Source organism: Brassica napus, chromosome C5, assembly GCF_020379485.1.
Source record: "Brassica napus cultivar Da-Ae chromosome C5, Da-Ae, whole genome shotgun sequence".
NCBI lineage: Eukaryota > Viridiplantae > Streptophyta > Magnoliopsida > Brassicales > Brassicaceae > Brassica > Brassica napus.
The window spans coordinates 56,274,429-56,295,303 of record NC_063448.1 but is presented as its reverse complement, the minus strand read 5'-3'; the positions used below and the strand labels follow the sequence as shown (position 1 = coordinate 56,295,303).

At 37.2% G+C, this 20,875-nt stretch overlaps 5 protein-coding genes across 8 annotated transcripts; 1 reads left to right on the top strand and 4 right to left on the bottom strand.

The window, feature by feature from the left end:
- Positions 1-138: 138 nt before the first annotated feature.
- On the bottom strand, positions 139-3,168 carry LOC125574892 (probable galacturonosyltransferase 13). Of its 3 annotated transcripts, none has more exons than XM_048758343.1 (6): positions 2,679-3,168; positions 2,249-2,304; positions 1,979-2,137; positions 1,313-1,903; positions 918-1,220; positions 139-843 (listed from the first exon to the last, which is right to left on the bottom strand). In XM_048758343.1, exons 1-6 carry the CDS (start codon positions 2,887-2,889, stop codon positions 562-564), a joined length of 1,602 nt encoding a protein of 533 aa, XP_048614300.1. In that variant the 5' UTR covers positions 2,890-3,168; the 3' UTR covers positions 139-561. The 3 variants fall into 3 exon arrangements, with proteins under 3 accessions (XP_048614300.1, XP_048614301.1, XP_048614298.1); XM_048758344.1 differs by having other exon boundaries at positions 1,979-2,134; XM_048758341.1 differs by having other exon boundaries at positions 1,979-2,304.
- A 289-nt stretch (positions 3,169-3,457) lies between these two features.
- LOC106453245 (40S ribosomal protein S19-1) lies at positions 3,458-4,644 on the bottom strand. The gene is made up of 4 exons (XM_013895510.3): positions 4,464-4,644; positions 4,068-4,158; positions 3,786-3,969; positions 3,458-3,676 (listed from the first exon to the last, which is right to left on the bottom strand). The coding sequence occupies exons 1-4, from the start codon at positions 4,545-4,547 to the stop codon at positions 3,604-3,606; spliced, it is 432 nt and encodes a 143-aa protein (XP_013750964.1). The 5' UTR covers positions 4,548-4,644; the 3' UTR covers positions 3,458-3,603.
- Positions 4,645-4,774: 130 nt separating this feature from the next.
- LOC125587583 (probable mitochondrial-processing peptidase subunit beta, mitochondrial) lies at positions 4,775-8,526 on the top strand. Of its 2 annotated transcripts, none has more exons than XM_048758339.1 (9): positions 4,775-5,550; positions 5,966-6,130; positions 6,210-6,347; positions 6,436-6,587; positions 6,685-6,793; positions 6,898-6,996; positions 7,099-7,164; positions 7,916-8,023; positions 8,166-8,526. In XM_048758339.1, exons 1-9 carry the CDS (start codon positions 4,885-4,887, stop codon positions 8,250-8,252), a joined length of 1,590 nt encoding a protein of 529 aa, XP_048614296.1. In that variant the 5' UTR covers positions 4,775-4,884; the 3' UTR covers positions 8,253-8,526. The 2 variants fall into 2 exon arrangements, with proteins under 2 accessions (XP_048614296.1, XP_048614297.1); XM_048758340.1 differs by having other exon boundaries at positions 4,817-5,550; positions 7,916-8,027; positions 8,166-8,260.
- Positions 8,527-9,075: 549 nt separating this feature from the next.
- On the bottom strand, positions 9,076-10,644 carry LOC106345700 (UDP-glycosyltransferase 83A1). The gene is made up of 3 exons (XM_013784869.3): positions 10,131-10,644; positions 9,634-10,060; positions 9,076-9,545 (listed from the first exon to the last, which is right to left on the bottom strand). The coding sequence occupies exons 1-3, from the start codon at positions 10,624-10,626 to the stop codon at positions 9,092-9,094; spliced, it is 1,377 nt and encodes a 458-aa protein (XP_013640323.2). The 5' UTR covers positions 10,627-10,644; the 3' UTR covers positions 9,076-9,091.
- A 162-nt stretch (positions 10,645-10,806) lies between these two features.
- Positions 10,807-13,563, bottom strand: LOC106449896 (serine carboxypeptidase-like 25). The gene is made up of 8 exons (XM_048758338.1): positions 13,123-13,563; positions 12,376-12,579; positions 12,119-12,294; positions 11,745-12,026; positions 11,539-11,669; positions 11,363-11,458; positions 11,161-11,266; positions 10,807-11,077 (listed from the first exon to the last, which is right to left on the bottom strand). Exons 1-8 carry the CDS (start codon positions 13,385-13,387, stop codon positions 10,934-10,936), a joined length of 1,404 nt encoding a protein of 467 aa, XP_048614295.1. The 5' UTR covers positions 13,388-13,563; the 3' UTR covers positions 10,807-10,933.
- Positions 13,564-20,875: the final 7,312 nt, after the last annotated feature.

Sequence of the window (20,875 nt, the reverse complement as noted above, 5' to 3'; positions counted from 1 at the left end):
AACTTGGCAAAACCCTTCCCTTGGTATATTCCATTATGTAAAGTATATATACAATCGTATGACTAGGGCATCTGTACAATATATGAAAAGTAGAACAACCTACCACTGTACAAGTTGCTATGCATAGCCAAATGTCTAAAACAACAATCAAGAAGTGTGGTCATCTATTGACCTTAATAAATCAAATATGTTCTCTCATTAAAATCGATGAATAATACTACTGAAATTAAATTGTAAAAAATTGGAATTGTAACTTGCCAAAAAATTACGAACCAACAAATTTAGAAAGAAAAAAAAAAAAGTGGAGCAACTGTAACAGTGTTTGTTGTCTGATCATGACCAAAAAAATCCAATTTCTTCTGCTTTGTCAAAAGAATCTCAACAAAGGGTAACCCTTCTACCTCTACAGAAGAATCAATCTTAGAATCAATCTTTCTCCTGCATAGCTCTGTAACTAGTTTCATCTTTCAGCCAAAAATCCCAATGTATATATCTCCATAAACCCCCGCCAAATCTCCACTTCTCTTACCTTCAAGGTTTTATCTGAAAGCTTTCTTTTTGCTATTCCAAGATATGACAGCTCCTGATGAAATCATTGGAGTAGTTCAAATATTTTGTCCAGAACGGTCTCAGATGCTCGAAACCTATCTCCAGCCACGGCTTTGATTGCCCATTGTAGTGAATCACCGCAGCTTTCTTCACGTTTTCGATGTTGGTATTGCTCTGGTATCCTAATCCAAGCATGTGCCAAGAAGAATCTATTGCCTGAACATGCCCTTTAAATGCAATCAGAGCTGGAGGCAATGTCCCCAGTTTCCACATTGTTAAGTTAGACTTCAGATTCTGCACACATCATCACAGCAAAATCAAATCATAAAACTCAAAAGACATAACAGGTTTCTCTGATGATGCTTTACCGCTTTTAGCCAAGAATGATAAGTTTCTCTGATGTCTGTCTTCCTCCAAGTCCGTAGATCAAAGATATTCATTCCGTAAGCCCAAGCACATTCCTCCGGATCCAAATGCTTTGCTATGAGAGGGTGAGAGAAGTTGAAGTAGTTCCTGAGACGCTTTGACATAACCCATTCGTCTTCTCCTCTACAAGTCTCCACGGCTCCATTCACCTTCCCGTGAAGATCAATATCCCAAAGAGGAGATAGATCTCTCTGAATCACTATATCATCATCCAAGAACACCACCTTGTCCAAGTTTGGAAACAGCTGTATCAAAAGAGCCAACCAAACAAACAAGCTTTACACTCATAATCTCAAATCTGAATGATTGATTTAAACGAGTAGAAATATTTTTTTACCTCTGGTAGATAGATTCTAAGATGGTTGAGCAAAGATATGTATTTGGGACTTCTTGATTGCAACTTCGAAGCGAATTTTCTTGGAGTTGTTTCACTGAGGTTTGCACCAGCGATATGATTCCCATGGTAGTAGTTTCTGATACCGTGATGAGTCTCCACAGCTTCGAGAACAGGAACATTCTCTCTTGTCAGCCAGTCAAACTGATGAACGCTTTTGACTTCAACGATGGCAGGAGCGACGGAGTTAAGCGCAAACCAAGAATGCATCCCCGCATAGGTTTTCTTGTCGGTGATAACATGGAAGACAATTTTCTCAGGCTTGGAAGACGACTGAACAGCGGATGAGACCACAACCGACGCAGCCAAAATGTTGTCTGTAGCTAGGACAAAATGGTGGTAAGCGTTGTCCGAGAGAACAGGGAGACGCTCAGGGGAAGGAAGCTGTCTCCGAGCGTGAGCATTTGAGGAGTACTCATCAGTTAGTCTCAAAGAGAGGCAGTGGATCCCTTTTGGAATGGAACTTGCTGCAAAGTGTTTGTTCATAAGTTCAGCAAATTTGGATTCCCTCATATCCCTTTCAAACTTCTCTATCTGTTCAAATCATATTAAGCATAATTAGCAAACTCTACAGTTTAAACAATTAGCTTTCAGATTTAGAGAATGAACCATAGCTCGGAGAACGAGGGAGAACGTTTTGGCATCGTAGTGGTTGTTCTTCATATCGGAAACAAGTTGACGAAAAGAATTGGGAAGCTTTAAACCATCTGGAATCTCTTGAGTGCTTACTTCGTTTAGAATTTTGTAAAAGTCTCTAACTAGTCTCTGCTGCAACAACAGAAAAATGATCCGAATTAAAAGTAAAACAATGAAGAGGGAATCCATCTTGTAATAACTTGTCAAAAAATCTGAAAAAAAGAAGGAATCAATCTCACTCACCTCTGAATCATCTACCCTACCAAGAAGGCGTGGTCCTAACCGCCTCCCTAAACAATCTGAAGCCAAAAAAAATAAAAATCATGAGCTCAGTCAGCTCTAAGCAAAAAAAGATAACAGCTTTAACATTGATTTTGTCAGAACTTGTCTCTGATCCATTAATATTGAGACTAATCAAAGATAATCTGAGCTTAAAGCATCATAATAGGACATTCAAAGGAAGCTCATTTCATTTGGGACTCTTTAAGTGATTCATTAATCATTTGTGGATAGAACGCAATAAAATTTCAAAAATGCCAAGAATTTGTTGACATAACCAATGGATCCAAACAGCATAACAAGATGCTTGGTAGATCCTAAGCAATAAGTCTGAGATCCGAACGAAACGAATGGCTATCAAGAAAAAAAAGGAAGAGGCTTTAGTGTTAAATACCAATGGAGGAGCACTTGTTGACACCTTCAAGGGTGACAAGAGCGGTGAGGATGAAGACGAAAGGCAAGAGGAAGGCGAGGATCAAGATAGTGTGGAAGAGAGTTCGGTAAGAGATGAGAGGAGGCGCGACTTTGATCTTCATCGAATCAAAAAACTCATTGCTGCTCGATATCGTGAGGCTTCTCATGCTCGGCGAGATGTGAAGTTGCATCCTTGTTCCTGATTCCAATCGGATAAAACCCTAATTCTTCCCCATCCACACAACATCACCTCCCTTCCTCCTCCGACGATCCCAATTGCATTTAAGGTTTCACCCAATGATCTCAATTTGTGTGAGAGAGAGAGAGAGTTCAAATTATCACTGATCAAACACACGAAATCACTGAGCTGCTCCTTTGATTAAAATGAGAGAAGTTAATTTTGCTCCTCCCCCAAAAAGTGATTTTGCCGGTGGATCTAAATATTAATTCGCAAAAAAAGAATCGTAATTAGTTTAAGATCTTGATTATAAATGGGATTAGAAGATTTATTTGGATTTTTCTATTATAAAACCGTGTTTTTGAATTTGGTGTCTTCACCTTGAGTTTAGGGTTTCTGTATTAAGCTAATTTTAGTGTTTTATTCCGGTTTTCACGCCCAAACATTAAACTTGTTTATTCATCTTTTATCCTAACCATTATTGGACTAATAATCATCTATTTTGAAACGATTTCTCTTACAAGTGATATATTTATATAATATTTCGGCTGAAAGTATTTGGACGAGAAAGGAACTCAGAATTGAAAGAAGATGAGACTTAAATGTCTAAAGACCCAAACATAAAAAGATATGATGAGTGCAAGTCTTCACCAATGATATTGATAAAAGATTTAACAGTAAAAACAGGACATTGGTTTCAAAACATGTAAAAACAACATTCAAAACTTCAAACTTCAACTGCAATACGCCCAGCAACTTGGTCCAAATCCCTTTGCCCACTCGAAGTGATCCTTCTTCCTCTGAAAGACAGCAAAGCAAAAACATATTTTATTCATTAGCATCTTGCTCAGAGAAAGATATAAAGACAAGGTTTTGTTTTTAAGGGAAAGCCTTATGAATGTTTTTTACCCTTTGGTGTCAATCTCAACAATGTTCATAGTCTCCAGCTGCTGGAGGATGTGACGGGCAATGCCACCGCTGCTTTTGCAGAAATGTGGTGGGCGACTGCCGTTTCTCTTGCTGCCACCATAGATTCTACGGAAAGCACCAACTCCAAGTCCTCCCCTTAGGTATACCTTCCTTGCCATAGAAGCTGCATCATAAAAAACAAAGCACTCTAGTATAAAACTTTTATATTATGAGTAATTGAGAAATACAGTTGAGAATAAGGGACAAGTCAAGTCAGCTAACCAGCTCTGATGTAGTACCAATCAGGATCGTATGGGGCAAGCTCCTTCAGCTTACCTGTCTTCACAATGTCTGTCCATGAGGGAAGCTCGATCTGAAACAAAACAACATATATTTCGTTATGGTCTCTCCTACGAAACACACAAACAGGAAACACCAACCCAATAGAAATGCTTATCATAGACACAACACTATGAGTTTAGCTTTGATTATTGTCCTAAAAAGACAAGATATCTATCCATTCAAGGCAAAAGCCCAAGACAACTTCACACTATTACACAAACGGGGAGACTTGTGTTGATCTAATTCGAGAAAAAAGGCTAATGAATTTCCACATTAAAACAAAATGAAAAACTTAGAATTTTTCTTTAAGTAAAACAAAGTAAGAAAAGCACTGACCTTGCCAGATCGCTTGAGATGGGAAGCGTAAGCCTTCACGAAGTCATGTGGAGAGACGTCTTTCACAGTTTTACCGGTGGCCATGGCTGAAGGTTTTTGCCTTTAACGCAGCTGAATCTCTCTCTATCTCTCTCCGTCGTCACGCCGCGAAGACTAGGGTTTTCAATCTCCAACAACAATGTCTTAATTTATATATACCTCCATTACATTTCACTTAGGGTCTTTACACTAATGGGCCTTTATTCATCTTTATTTGGGCCTAAGTGCTTGAGAAAACGACGTCGTATTAACCCTGTCGGAGAAACGTCCACGTTTTATCATTGCATAACTACTGGCGACTAGTTCGCATCTCGAGTCTTGTCTCATCAAACCCTAGAGAAAGAGAGAGAGAGAGAGAGAGAGAGAGAGAGAGCCATCAGCAATGGCGATGAAGAACCTATTGACCTCCGCCCTCCGGTCTCAGAGGCGTCTCGCCCTTAACCGAGCCGCACGAGCTTTGTCCTCCGTTTCAGCTCTCGATTCGGCTTCTCTGACGTCTCACTCCCCCTCGCCGCCGACGCCGATTCTCATGCCCTACGACCACGCCGCCGAGATCACCAAGGAGAAGCTCAAGAGGCTGGAGAATCCAGATCAGAGATTCCTCAAATACGCATCTCCTCATCCAATCCTCGCCTCCCACAACCACATCTTGTCCGCCCCGGAGACACGCGTCACCACCTTGCCCAACGGTCTGCGAGTCGCCACCGAATCCAACCTCTCCGCGAAGACCGCCACCGTCGGGGTATGGATCGACGCTGGATCGAGGTTCGAGTCCGATGAGACGAACGGGACGGCTCATTTTCTGGAGCATATGATATTCAAAGGCACGGAGAGGCGCACGGTGAGGGCGTTGGAGGAGGAGATCGAGGACATTGGTGGTCATTTGAATGCGTATACGTCGAGGGAACAGACTACTTACTATGCCAAGGTGATGGATTCGGATGTGAACCAGGCTTTGGATGTGTTGGCTGATATCTTGCAGAACTCTAAGTTCGAGGAGCAGAGGATTAACCGGGAGAGAGATGTCATCCTCAGGGAAATGCAAGAGGTAATGGCGTCATCACTCTGTCTTCTTAAAAATTCAAACTTTATGATTAAGTTACATGTTATATTGCAGTTTATGTGTGTTCTCTCTTTCTTTCTTCACAAAGTTAAGTCTTCTTAAAAGTTAAAAACTTTTTGCTCTGTTCTCTCTGTTCTTAGTTTGAGCCTATTTGTTTCGTAGACACTAAAAGTTCAAGACTTTTTCCTCTTATTGATTTATGGACTTAATCATATATGTTGCATGGTCGTGGAGTAACTATTTCGTGTGCCTTTTGCATTCATTTGGTAATATTAGAGTGTGAACTGCTACTCATTATGGTTTATCTGATTCTTCACTCTGTTTAGCTCTTGTTTATTGTTAATTCGATTGTTGATTCGCTCTCTGAAGCTGTAGTTTACTGTTGTTGTTTTTTCTATAGGTGGAGGGACAAACTGATGAAGTTGTTCTTGACCATCTACATGCCACTGCGTTCCAATACACACCTCTTGGAAGAACTATTCTAGGACCTGCTCAGAATATCAAGTCTATCACCAGAAATGATCTTCAGAACTACATCAAGACTCACTACACAGCTTCCAGGATGGTATAACATTTGTTCTCATTTTCTTCATTCGGTTATTGAATTTGTTTATTTGATGTTGACTCATCCAAAACGTTTTCAGGTGATTGCTGCGGCAGGAGCTGTCAAGCATGAGGAAGTTGTTGAGCAAGTGAAGAAGCTATTTAACAAGTTGTCATCTGATCCGACTACTACTACTCAACTAGTTGCCAAAGAACCTGCTAGTTTCACGGGTTCTGAGGTATATATACACCCATTTATGATTTTATTGTTCCTTTAGTTTAGTTTCCTTATTTCTAAATTTCTAGTCCATTGATAATTTTTGTTAGGTTCGAATGATTGATGACGATCTACCCCTTGCACAATTTGCTGTGGCCTTCGAAGGAGCTTCTTGGACAGATCCAGATTCCGTTGCTCTTATGGTTATGCAAACCATGTTGGGTTCTTGGAACAAAAACGTTGGTGGTGGCAAGCACATGGGGTTAGATTTTACTTTCTCTCTGTATTGCTTGACATGGGTTAAACGCTGAGGTTTGTTTCTACAGTATGTTGATGAATATTAACTTGTATGTGCGCAGGTCTGCCCTGACCCAGAGGGTTGCCGTTAATGAAATAGCGGAAAGCATAATGGCATTCAACACCAACTACAAGGATACTGGACTTTTCGGCGTGTACGCAGTTGCTAAGGTCAAACCCAAGAGGACAACACAGCAAGCTTAGCTCTTACTGTATAAGCAGTTTTTTTTCGTTATTGCATCTATTTTAACATGTTGCATGCTATTTTTTTACAGGCTGATTGCTTAGATGATTTATCATATGCGATTATGCATGAGGTAACCAAGTTGGCCTTCCGAGTTTCAGACGATGATGTGACACGTGCGCGCAATCAGGTTTACTAACACACAACTGTTTATTCCTCTCTTTCCCTAGATTCAGCTTCTTCCTCACTTATTTGTACAACAATCTAAACTGATTTAAAATTTTCCCTTCAGCTGAAATCATCGCTATTACTTCACATGGATGGAACTAGTCCAATTGCTGAAGATATTGGTCGTCAGGTATGATATCAATTAGGCCTGGGCAAAATAACCGGAACCGAAGAACCGAACCGAAATATCGGAAACCGGAACCGGACTAATACCCTCAAATACCCGAACGGTTCTTATATTTTTATATCCGAAATAACCGAACCGGAACCGAATCGAGAACCGAACGGGTACCCGAATATATAAAAATATTAATTATACATATATATAACATCACTAAATATATATTTTTAATTTAAAATTCTATTAAAAGTATCTGAAAATAGTTGAGGATAACTAAATTATTATAAAGTATCCAAACTACTCGAAAGTATCCGAAACTATCCAGATAGTTTTATCCGAAATATCAAAAGTAATCCGAAATATCCAAATTTTTTATCTAAATCATCCTAATTATTTGATATTTTACCCTAAATAACCGATATTTTATCCAAATTATCCGAACTACCCGAACTATCCGAACCCGAACCGGATCCAAATGAGAACCGAACTTTTTGCGGATATTTTCCGGTTCCTACATTTACTATCCGAACCGAACCCGAAACTATCCGAACCGAACCGAACTGAAAATAGGTCAAGTACTAAATGGATCCTCTAGCCCCTATCCGAACTACCCAAAACCTGAAATACCCGAACCGAACCGATACCCGAAATGCCCAGGCCTATCAATCATCTAAGCATCTTTATAACATAAGTGCATTGGTCAAAGATAACAAACCTTAGTTTTTCGTTCTAGTTTATACTTACTTCCCGATATATGCAGCTGCTGACATATGGGAGAAGAATCCCAACGGCTGAACTCTTTGCAAGGATCGATGCTGTTGACGCCAGCACGGTAAAACGTGTTGCCAACAAGTATATCTATGACAAGGTAAGTCATTTCTCTCGCTCTCGTCCTGGTTTATGTATGTATACAAGCAAGAAAAGGAAAAAAATGATAATGGCGTTTAGGTGGCTAAAATAGAGTCTAAAAAGTAAGAGTAATTAAGGGTGTTTTTTGGGATAATGTGCAGGACATTGCAATCTCAGCTATTGGTCCGATCCAAGATTTGCCAGACTACAACAAGTTCAGACGCGGAACCTACTGGAACCGTTACTAAGCCTCTGAAATAACGCTCACAGAACGTCCACAGGGAGAGCATGTTAAGGTGGGGCGATGGATTCATTATTTTTGAGTTTTATTTTGCTGTAATCTTGCATAATTTTCAATCGTTGCTGGTAAAAATAAATGTTCCATTTACTCTATTTATCCGGCTACAGGATGCTAGAGATCCTATGTTTTATTGCTTTTTACTTCTCAATAATTTTGCCATACATACTAAGTTGTTGGATGTTGTTTGAAAACCTCGAATGGAATCATTACTTTCATCTGTATTCATGCAATTTATATATTTCTACGTACCAATTCTATGAAAAGGTATAATAACTGGTGGACAAGATTCTTGAATCACTTAAAAAAAAACAAGGCCGAGGTAGAAGAATGATGAACCATAACCAATCATTTTCTGGGTTTTGGTTTATGGTTAATGTTGCTGTTCTGATCTCAAGTTCATCATTTGGATGTGGTTTATCTTATTGCTGTCTTTGGCGTTTAACACTTTACTCAGCAAGTCTTTTACCTTTTTCTTGTTTTTCTCAAGTCATTCCAATATATAATGCATTATAAGCATCATCTTGTCGTTGTCCAAAAACAAAAAAAAAGGTATCATCTTGTCAAACTTTTTATCACACCATCATCATCATTCTGTGAATCTTACCTCCACTTTTTATGACCATTGTCATCACAAACATCACTAGTCTTCGGAATTTTACATCCACTTACAGTTCATGTTCAACTTTTTTATTACCATCATCATCATTCTATGAATTTTGTGAAAATACAAGGCATGTCTCATTTCTTTCAAAAGTAGTGGTCGTATTGGAAACATTCAAAACTTTATCAATTAACTTCTGTTTTGATCCAGTTGACAAATTTGTTTAGATTCTCATAAGAAATGCCATCTTTCACAACATTTTTCATTACAATCTCTTTAATCTTGATAGCTCGCTTTTTAAACTCTCCATTGTCTCTCATGATCTCATCGATCTTCCTCTTCACCTCTAACCTTGAAATTATTCCTCGTTCATCTTGTTCAAACCCTAATCCAATCTTCCACACATCGCATATATATGTTTTGTTGATAAATTGGTCTGCAAAATAAGGGATACATAAAAATGGTATGCCACTTTGGACTCCTTCCAAAGTTGAATTCCATCCACAATGGCTCACAAAGCATCCAATAGCTCGATGCAAAAGAACCTCACGTTGTGGAGCCCACTTCACCACTATGACCTGACCAGACCCAACTCTCATTGGTGGCTGATCACCACCGCTGGTGACCCACAAAACCGGCCTATATATTGAATCAACATGTAAATCATTAGGTAGTGTAAGTAACACACATGGGAAGTTAGTAAAGTAAACCGGAACCAAACCCATACCTCTTGGTCAGTTCTAGACCAATTGCTAGCTCTTCTAATTGAACTTTACCCATAACCCCATAGCTCCCAAAGGCAATATATATCACCGAACCAGGAATCTGCCGGTCCAACCAGTCTAGACAATCCCGGTCTTCAGGTAAAAAGCTTCCCAGTGACATGAATCCCTCTTCAAGACTATGATGAGCCAAACCAATGGGACCAATTGGTAATATCTTTGAGCTCATTTCAAACGCCGCCGTTTCAAGTTCAAACACAGAGTTACATAAAAACCAATCCGTTGACTCTATTGATTTATTGTTTTGGAGCATAAGTTGGAATATGTTTCTCTGAGAATCTTTGTTCTTCAGACAAACCCACACAAACTTGTCTGTTTCCATCTCTGGCATCCCCGGAGATAGTTGTATTGCCTTGTTCACCTTCGGAGTCCCTACAAATATAAAAATGATAGTATAAAAAGCTGGTCTAAGGATCATAACTTACTATTATATTAATCTTACCATCATAATCAATGAGACCATCATCGACTAGTTTCTGAATACTAAATCCAAGAACCATAGACGCAGCCGCAGCGGGACAAAACGCCGCTCGTCTGATACCAAACTTAGCTGCAACTTCCATTGCCCATCCTAGGCTCTGATCCGCCACAACGCAGCTAATGACCGCACCGCTAGTTTCCGAGATCATCCTCTCGATCAGTTCCTCTACTTTGGTCGGCATAAAACGCAAAACTGATTCCGACAACTTCCCAGGAACGTTCCTCTCTTCTGGTGAATCCTCTAAACCGTCGGGGATTGAAATAAGCTTGATCCCATCCACGACATGATCATCGTGGGATGGTTTGGATGAGGAATTGATGATGCGGTTGTGGTTAAACTCGGTGTTTACGAATGTGACTTGGATTCCTTGAGACGCAAGGTAACGTGAGAAGCTCATTAGAGGAAGTACATGACCTTGTGCTGGGTAAGGTATAACCATAACATGAGGCCTTCCCATTTTCTATTTTGAATTATTATCCAAATAAGAGTTTTCATTCATTATAAAGAATGGAAGGACAACGAATCTTCTTGAGAGTACTAATTGACTTTTGTCTTTTTCCTTTGGGAATCAAGACTAATTTGATACTGCGCTTACGTTAGTACTTTCTTATAATCAAACCAAAATGATAGTAACACATTAACTCTAAGATTTGATTTTAATTCAATCTCATAACTCATAAATCATAACCCAAACTTTACATTTAGTTTGTTTTTTCTCGCCATAATTTCGAATATTACAATCTCTGATCTTGACTTGGACTTTTTCAAGCCTTTGGAAGTGGCTTGCCTGTCAAGAAATACTTGAACAGCTCAAAAGCAGCACGAGGCTTGAACAACGGCACCTCGTGACCTGCTCCTCTCACCGTCACGAACGTTAGTCCCTCGTATACTTCCGTCCATCCTCCGACCTAAATCCACAATCTTGGTTCAATTCGATGTATTATAGCTAAACCGAAGATAACCAAAGAGAATCAGGGTTTTAGTCACATACCTGCTTCTTGACATACCAAGGATACCAAGGGACTTTGGTACTCAAACTAAGTCTTGCTAGTGAGTACCTAGTCGCCGTCACCGGTACAACTGAATCGACATCACCACTTAACCATAACAACAACAAAAGAAACACCAAGTATTAACGACTTGGGTAAATATTTCACGGTGATATCATTGACAAAACAAAAAAAATCACAGACCTGAAAACCCAAACCCTAATCCCACCGGCAATCATTTCCCGGTATATAGGTAGAACCGATGAATCTGAGTCGTTCCAGTTCCGGTTTAGTACCTCACTGCCAACAAAACCAACTCTAATTAAAAACAGAGTTATTAGGCAATTAAACTAACATGATATCAGTTATGGTATATGAACCTGCAAGCGGTCCATTTGTAAGGAATCTTGGTGACGTTGGCATGAAGAGCTTTCTGAACATCAGGCCGGTTGTAATAAATCTCCGCATATCTCTCGGTACATGGATCATACCCTGATATTTTCCTCAACACCTAATCCCAATAACCAATCATTTGAAACAGTGAACCGGATCCAAACCAGAGGAAACAGAGGTAAGAGGCTCTTACGGAGTGAGGGAGGTGAGGGACACGCATACTCCTGCGACCAGAGGAACCACCACTTGACTTGTTACACGGGGGTGAATAGATGTTGTACTGATCGATGTTACCAAACTCTTTCTCCATCGCGTAAGAGTAAAGCGTTTCGCATTCATCAGATTCCGTCTGTCGAGTAAAGTCGCAAGTGTTCACCAGCTGGTGATACGTCCTATCAGAGATCATCGCATGGCTCCACCAATACGTCACCGTTCCAAGGTTATCATAGTGATTGTCAGTCACGGCGTTTCCAACCTTACAAAACACACAAAAAAAATGCAACAGTTTCAAACGCTAAGACACGACTTAGTGTAATGAAAACAGAGGATTTTGATTTTTTTTAGTACCATGATTCCTTTGAGATTGATTGGATTCTTAGAACGTTTGTTGTAACGCATGATTTCTCTAGCGAACTGAGGGACGTAATGTCCGGCGTAACTCTCGCCGGTGATGTAAATCTCACGGCGGTTGTATCTCGGAAACCGTTGAAGCCATTTAATGAGAAACTGAAGTGAATCTTTGGCTGCAAGACAGAGAGAAACAGAGTCCTCGGTTAAGTCAAACCGTGAGTAATTAAGAGGGATTGGTTATGGTTTAGTTGTACCGGTACGGATGTCGCCGGTATTGAAGAGATCAGAGGAGCGGTTAGTGTAAGAGAAGCCGACGCCGGCGGGAGCTTCAAGGAACAAGAGATTGGCGATTGAGTTCCACGCGAACTTGTTGAGATACAGACCGGACCCACCTTTGCTTATCCTGAATGGTCCAATCTCTTCCGACGCACCGTACGCTACCGACGAACAACCCGGTCCTAATCATTTTTTACATGTATTAAAATTGTGCTGTTTTTTTTTGTAAATTTGTTAAATAAAAAAGAAAATTGGGATAGAGGTTGAATTTAAAGGGGGCTAAAAAGAGAGACCAGCAAATAGTTAGGTGTGTATTTAATAGTGTCTGAATGCTGGTTTGAATATTGCATTTAATGATATTTACAATTTTCAACATCTACAATTACTCTATTGAATGCATGCATGTTAAACTACGCATTACGATATCATGAACATAAATGTATAGTAAAAATATCCATTTATCATCTTTGTAATGACGAGTTGTAGTATAAGATACGCAAATCATGATACGTCGTAACACAAACATAACTGTTTTTTTTTTTTGAGAAATGTGGGCTCCAATAAATAGTGAGTATCCAGTGGTAGTTAGGGCATTATTCGCATGCCTCTAGTAGGCCAAACCCAATATATTGTATTATAAAATATAAATAATGTAGATAAATAATCACAGTTCCATTATAATGTCAGAGAGTAAACAAATTAATAATGTTTAAGAGATCAATTACCTCCGTTGAGCCAAATCACGAGAGGTTTGGAGAGGGGAAGGTGAGAAGCTTCAGTGAGCCAATAGAAGAGTGATCTTCCGGAGTGTTTAGCGACGGTGACATAGCCGGAAAACTGCTCAAACGTGACATTAGGCTGACCGGGAAGTGATGTAATCCGGTCTGCCTCGGCTTGTTTCTCCCCTTCTCTTGCTTGACTTCTCCCTTGAGATGTCATGATAAGTATGGCCATGAGAGTGGTGAAAAGTACGCATTTTACCATCGTCATGGTCAGATGGAGGGGAAGAAAATCTAGAGTGTGTCGGAGACTTTTCAGATCGGCTTCTACAGTTCTACCTTTAGCATGTCTTAAATAGAGAGAGAGATACGAAACAAGGAGAATATTAATGACATTAAGATTTATTATAATAATAATAATAAATATATATATATATATATATATATATATATTGGAAACAATGTATTTACTCTCTTTTCTGGTCAACAATAAAATCATAGAAACATATTAATCAGTAAAGAATTTAATACTGTATTGTTAACTGTTTAACAAAATAATGTCAATTAATTTCAGCAGTTTAGTTAATTAATTTCCTTTCGCATGGTTTTTGTAGTTTGACTCTTTCAATTATGTTTCTTATGCTAATTATTACCGCCAGTTTTCAGAAAATATATCATTACTAATTAACTTTTTGCCAATAAAACCCATTAGACCGTTACTTCTACAGTTGTTTAAACTCTAAAACTATAACACTATTAAACACAATTGTCGTTCTTATTTTTTTAGGAAAGCCAAATCTCTATTTTTTTGTTGGCTCGTGTGCTCAAGTTTATTTGAGAAAGGATAAACAACAGCCAAAAAATGAGTGATGGTAAGAAAAGCCCACCAGTGTTGTCAGTGACAGTAACTTTATGAAATATGGAAGAAGATACAATGATGACTTAAATGACACCACCAGCTTATAATAGCCAATACGTTATTTGATATGACAGAGCATTAGATCAATCGTGTGTTCATATATATATATATAATCTATACTACATCTCCACATGCATGCATGTAAAACTTAAACTAATTTTGGATACTGCGGTTACCTCTTAAATCTCTTATTATAAAAATGAAGTTAGATTTCTCTTAATGATTTTTTGTTTTCAATCGTTTACGGAATAGATATGCTACTAGATATGCTACTGAAAGCAGTCCTGGCCATTATGCCTACATATGCTATGTCGTACTTCAAACTACTGGTCTCTTTGTGTAAGCAGATACAATCAGTTCTCACCCGTTTCTGGTGGGACGTCAAACCATAGCTCAGAAAAATGAGCTGGATATCTTGGGTTCCCGAAAAGTGTAGGGGGCCTGGACTTCAGAGAAACCGAAGTCTTCAATGATGCTCTCCTAGCGAAGCATACATGGCAATTACTGAAAAACCCCACCTCCCTGCTAGGACAAACCCTGCTCACTAAGTACTGTAAGGATACATACTTGCTCACCTGCTCAGCGCCAAATTCATCATCCCATGGGTGGAGAGGGATTTTGGCGAGACGAGATGTTATCAGGAAGGGTATGGGCTGGAGCGTGGGTAATGGTGCTAACATCAAGGTATAGAGCGATAAATGACTATCCACTGATCGTCAACTAGCCCCCATAGGACCTCCTACTGCTCAGAACCAAGACCTTAAAATCGAGGACCTGCTGTTACCAGCCTCAGCAGGATGGAATGTTGATGAGATCAGACGACACTTACCTCATCACGAGGAGCATATCAGGAAATTGATCCCGTGTACTGATCAAGAAGATGAGCTCGTTTGGTTACTGGAAAAGTCAGGCTATTACTCAACGAAATCAGGGTACGCATTGACTAAAATCCACAATGGAAACCTGAATGATGCTTTCAACTGGAAACGGTTTGTATGGAACGTCGAGTGTTCTCCAAAGATAAAACACTTCCTATGGAAGCTGAAAAATGAGGCGCTGGCTGTGGGAGAAACACTGATCAGGAGGGGAATGCAAGTTGATGGCAGGTGCAAGCGATGTGGAGAAAGCGAAACTATCTTTCATGTTATGTTTACTTGCCCTGTGGCTAGCAAAGTTTGGGACCTAATCCCTGCATTGGCGGTCCCTTCTATTCAGAGCTGTAACTCAATGGAGGACTTTCTAATAGCGTGTGCTCGACTGACTAACCTCCCTCTGACAGGGTTTGCAAAATCCTTGTACCCTTGGATCTTCTGGGTGTTGTGGACAAGTAGGAATCAGCTGAGATTCGAAGATAAGTCTTTCTCAGAAACAGAGATGTTGAACAAAGCCTTAAAAGCGGCAAAAGAGTGGCAGGCGTCCCTGCCGCAAAGAAAACAATGCTCTGTTTCATCTAAAGACTATCATGTTTCGAAAAACCCCCGCTGGTTCCAAATAATGTGTTCATGTTATTCTCGGATGCTGCTTGGATATGCTTCTTCTCTTGCAGGTGGGCTTGGATGGGTCTGTACAGACTCAAAAGACACATGCTGCTTCCAAGGAAATGACAACAGACGCTATATCGCCTCGGCTCTTGCAGCAGAAGCCTTGGCATTGCGTGCAGGCCTCTCGCAGGCTGTCTCTACTGGCATCAAGGATGTGGTCTGTTTATCAGACTCTAAATGCCTTATCGATTTGATCACATGTCACAAATCTGTGGTAGCTCTTAGAGGGATACTCCATGACATTGACATGTTGAGTGCTTCCTTCACCTCTAACTCTTTTGTGTTTATTTCAAGAGTCTGTAATGAGTCGGCCGATAGGCTGGCAAAGAACGCTCTGTTTCATTACATTAACACTTTCCTAGAGAGTGAAAACTATATTGTACGTTAAGTTTAAGGAATGCAATGAAGGTTTGAACAAAAAAATAGATATGTTAAATACATACAAGAAATATACATATATTTGCTTTTGGACCCATGCAAGAAATTGATCTGTGGACGTTATGGGAAAAGTATTCTCTCCTTTTCCACGGATGAAATACCTACAAGTTTGACCATCTTTTCATAGGTCACTACAACATTTCCTCCATTTCTATTTTGTATTATACTTAAAACCATTTTTTTCTTCTCCATAATTTATACTTACATTCAATCTCACTTATAAGGGTGGTGAATAGAATATTGCTGGTCCTGGAAGCCATGAATGACTTCTTGATGACCAATGTCTGTGACTTCTATATAACTTTATAAATAGTAAATATCCAATAACAACAAAATTTACATTGCTACCTAAGCTCGACACATGTGATTAACTGGGTGTTTTATCATCAAGTTTATTTCGCGTTTCTGTCCATAAAAATAAACTATTTTTGGAAGAATCTGACATTTGCTTTAGAAGATTCTGATCCCGTGCTTACCAATATATGTATAGTTTTTACTTTCAGATGTCTTATAAAGTATTTCAAACTTTGAAAGAAAAAAGAGAATGATTAAAAGTGATTTAATGGAATTTAAAGAAGCACATAAGTGGTAGTTGGCATATGAGATATATATTAAAGTTTCATAATAATGACGCTTTCGTATCTCTATCTAAATACACTGTTTTTTTTTTCTTTAAAAAAAGAGTAAATGATGAAATGGCAGAGAAACGAGTGAGGTCGAATAGTGTTAATGTCATTTCAAGAAACTGTGCTTACGTATATTTTGTCCTAACATATTCAGAGTTTGTGTCAGTCACTTTCTTCCTTCTTCCATTTCTCTTTCTGTGACGTTTTTAAGGACATGAAAGCGGTGAACCTCTGCTAACCTCACGTACCATTTACAGTCGCTTATGTCACCAATCCAATCATAAATCGATGCTCCTTCGGCATCTCCTCATGATTGTTGGACATTTGTACTGGGCTTGGCCCAGTTAAAACCACGACTTATCATATCTGTTAAGCTCGGAACTCAGTTCATGGAATATTCTAAAGGTCCAAAAACCATTTCATTTTTCTTGAAGCAATGATGTCTCGCAAGAAGCTGAAAAGCTTCCGGTTATCTTATTCCACCCAGTTCCAACTTATTCAAGGTTCAACTTTTTAATTATACCAAACCGGTTCATTAACTGCCGCCGCTTGCACTCACTGATTATTGTTTTCAGATTCAAGATCAGCGCAAACCGGAATCCGGTCTATCATCTTTCGGTTGCTGAACGTCGATGACATTATGGATGTGATAGTTGAACCGAATAAATTTTTTAACCCCTACAAAAATATTGAATTTTTCGGTAAATGATATATATATTAAAGCCTAATATTTTTAATGCTGTTTTAAAATTTCTAGCCGTATTATACATTTTACTAATGTATGTTAAACTCTCATTTATGGTACATGGACATCGTTCTAATTTTTAATCAATTAATTTAGTAAAACTGCATAAATTTTCTAAATTAGTAGATTAACCACTATAAAATCGCTATTCTTTTGAGAAACGGAGACAACAAAGGTTTCAAACCCTCTTTAACCATTGTCATATGTTATTGCAGGATTTAACTATGTAATAAAACAATATTGTCATATTTTTTTAATTTTTTTTCAAAATTTATGTGTAACTCCTACGAAAATATTGAGTTTTCGGTAAATGTTCTATATATTGAAGCCTATAATATTTAGATTTGTTTTAAAATTTATAACCACATTATAAATTTGTATTAATGTATGTTAAAATCCTTTTCATGGTACATGGACATGATTCTAATTTTTATCAATTAATTTAGTAAAACTACATATACTTCCTAAATCAATGGAATAACCAAAGTAAAATCGCTATTCTCTTGAGAAACGAAGACAACAAAGGTTCCAAACCCATTTGACCATCATCATAAGTTTGTGTAGGATGCAACTATGCATTAGAACCGTATCATCATATTTTTGAATTTTTCTCAAAATCTATGTGTTAACCCTTAAGAAAATATTATATTTCCAGTAAATGCTGCTATATATACTGAAGTCTATTATATTTATTGTTGTTCTAAAATTTCCAGTCACATTCTACATTTTACTAACATATGCTAAACTCCCTTTCATGGTACATGAGCATCCTTCTAATTTTTAATCAATTAATTTAGTAAAACTGCATATACTTTCTAAATTAGTGGATTAACCACTGTAAAATTGCTATTCCCTAGAGAAACAGAGACAACAAAGGTTCCGAACCTGTTTAACCATCATCATATGTTATTGCCGGATTCAACTATGTAATAAAACAGTATTGTCATATTTTTTTAAATTTTTCTCAAAATTTATGTGTTAACCCCTACAAAAATATTGAGTTTTCGGTAAATACTCTATACTGAAGCCTATAGTATTTTGTTTTAAAATTTATAACCACATTATAAATTTGTGTTAATTTATGTTAAATTCTCTTTCATGGTACATGAGCATATTTCTTATTTTCTATCAATTAATTTAGTAAAACTGCATATACTCCCTAAATCAATGGAATAACCACAGTAAAATTGCTATTCTCTTGAAAACCGGAGACAACAAAGGTTTCAAACATATTTGACCATCATCATATGTTTGTGTAGGATGCAAATATGCATTAGAACTGTATTGTCATAATTTTCTCAAAATCTATGTGTTAATCCTTACGAAAATATTAATTTTTTCGGTAAATGCTATTATACTGAAACCTATTATCTTTAGTGGGTTTTTAAAATTTTCAGCCACATTCTACATTTTTACTAATGTATGCTAAACTCCCTTTCATGGTACATGGAAATCCTTCTAATTTTTAATCAATTAATTTAGTAAAACTGCATATACTTTCTAAAATAGTGGACTAACCACTATAAAATTGCTATTCTCTAGAAAAACGGACACAAGAAAGGTTCTAAACCTCTTTAAACATCATCATATGTTATTGCAAGATTCAACTATGTAATAAAACAGTATTGTCATATTTTTTAAAATTTTCTCAAAATTTATGTGTTAACAACCCCTACGAACATATTGAATTTTCGGTAAATGCTCTATATATTGAAGCTTATAATCTTTAGATTTGTTTTAAAATTAATAACCATATTATAGATTTATATTATTGTATATTAAACTCATTTTCATGGTACATGGACATCGTTCTAATATTTTATCAATTAATTTAGTAAAACTGCATATACTCCCTAAATCAGTGGACTAACCACTATAAAATTGCTATTCCCTAGAGAAACAGAGACAACAAAGGTTTCAAACTTCTTTAAACATCATCATATGTTATTGAAGGATGAAACTATGCATTAGAACCGTATTGTCATATTTTTGATTTTTTCTCAAAATCTATGTATTAACCTTACGAAAATACTAAATTTTTCGGTAAACGCTCAATATACTGAAGCTTATAATCTTTAGTGATGTTTTAAAATTTCTAACCACATTCTACATTTGTGTTAATTTATGCTAAACTCGCTTTCATGGTACATGGACATATTTCTTAATTTTTATCAATTAATTTAGTAAAACTGCATATACTCCATAAATCAATGGACTAATCACTATAAAATCACTATTCTTTAGAGAAACGAAGATAACAAATGTTCCAAACCTATTCGACCATCATTATATGTTTGTGCAAGATGAAACTATGCATTAAAATAGTGTTGTCATATTTTTGAATTTTTCTCAAAAGCTATGTGTTAACCTCTACGAAAATATTGAATTTTTCGGTAAATGCTCTATATACTGAAGCCTATGATATTTTGTGTTGCTTTAAAATTTATAAACACATTCTAAATTTTTATTAATATATATTAAACTCTCTTTTATGGTACCTGGGCATCGTTTTATTTTTTTGTCAATTAATTTAGTAAAACTTCATAATACTCTCAAAATTGGTGGACTAATCACTATAAAATTGCTATTTTCTAGAAAAACGGAGACAACAAAGGTTCCAAACCTCTTTGACCTTCATCATATGTTAGTGAATGATGCAACTATGCATTAAAACAAAATTTTCATTTTTTAAAATTTTCTCAAAATCTATGTGTTAACCTAACCCCCTACGAAAATAATGATTTTTTCGGTAAATGCTCTATATATTGAAGCATATGATCTTTAGTGTTGTTTTAAAATTTCTAAACACATTCTACATTTGTATTAATGTATATTAAACTCTCTTTCATGGTACATGGGCATTTTTTTAATTTTTTGTCAATTAATTTAGTAAAACTTCATAATACTCCCTAAATTGGTGGACTAACAACTATAAAATCGCTATTTTCTTGAAAAACGGAGACAACAAAGGTTCCAAACCTCTTTAACCTTCATCATATGTTAGTGAAAGATGCAAATATGCATCAAAACAAAATTTTCATTTTTTAAAACTTTTCCCAAAATCTATATGTTAAACCCAACGAAAATATTGAATTTTTCGGTATATTCTCTATATATTGAAGCTTATGATCTTTAGTGTTGTTTTAAAATTTCTAAACACATTCTACATTTGTATTAATGTATATTAAACTCTCTTTCATGGTACATGGGCATCGTTTTAATTTTTTGTCAATTAATTTAGGAAAACTTCATAATACTCCCTAAATTGGTGGACTAACCACTATAAAATCGCTATTTTATAGAGAAACGGAGACAACAAAAGTCCAAACCTCTTTGACCTTCATCATATGTTAGTGAAAATTGCAACTATGCATTAAATTTTTTTTTTCATATTTTTGAATTTTCCTCAAAATCTATATGTTAACTAACCCCTACGAAAATATTGATTTTTTTTCGGTAAATGCTCTATATACTGAAGCCTATGATCTTT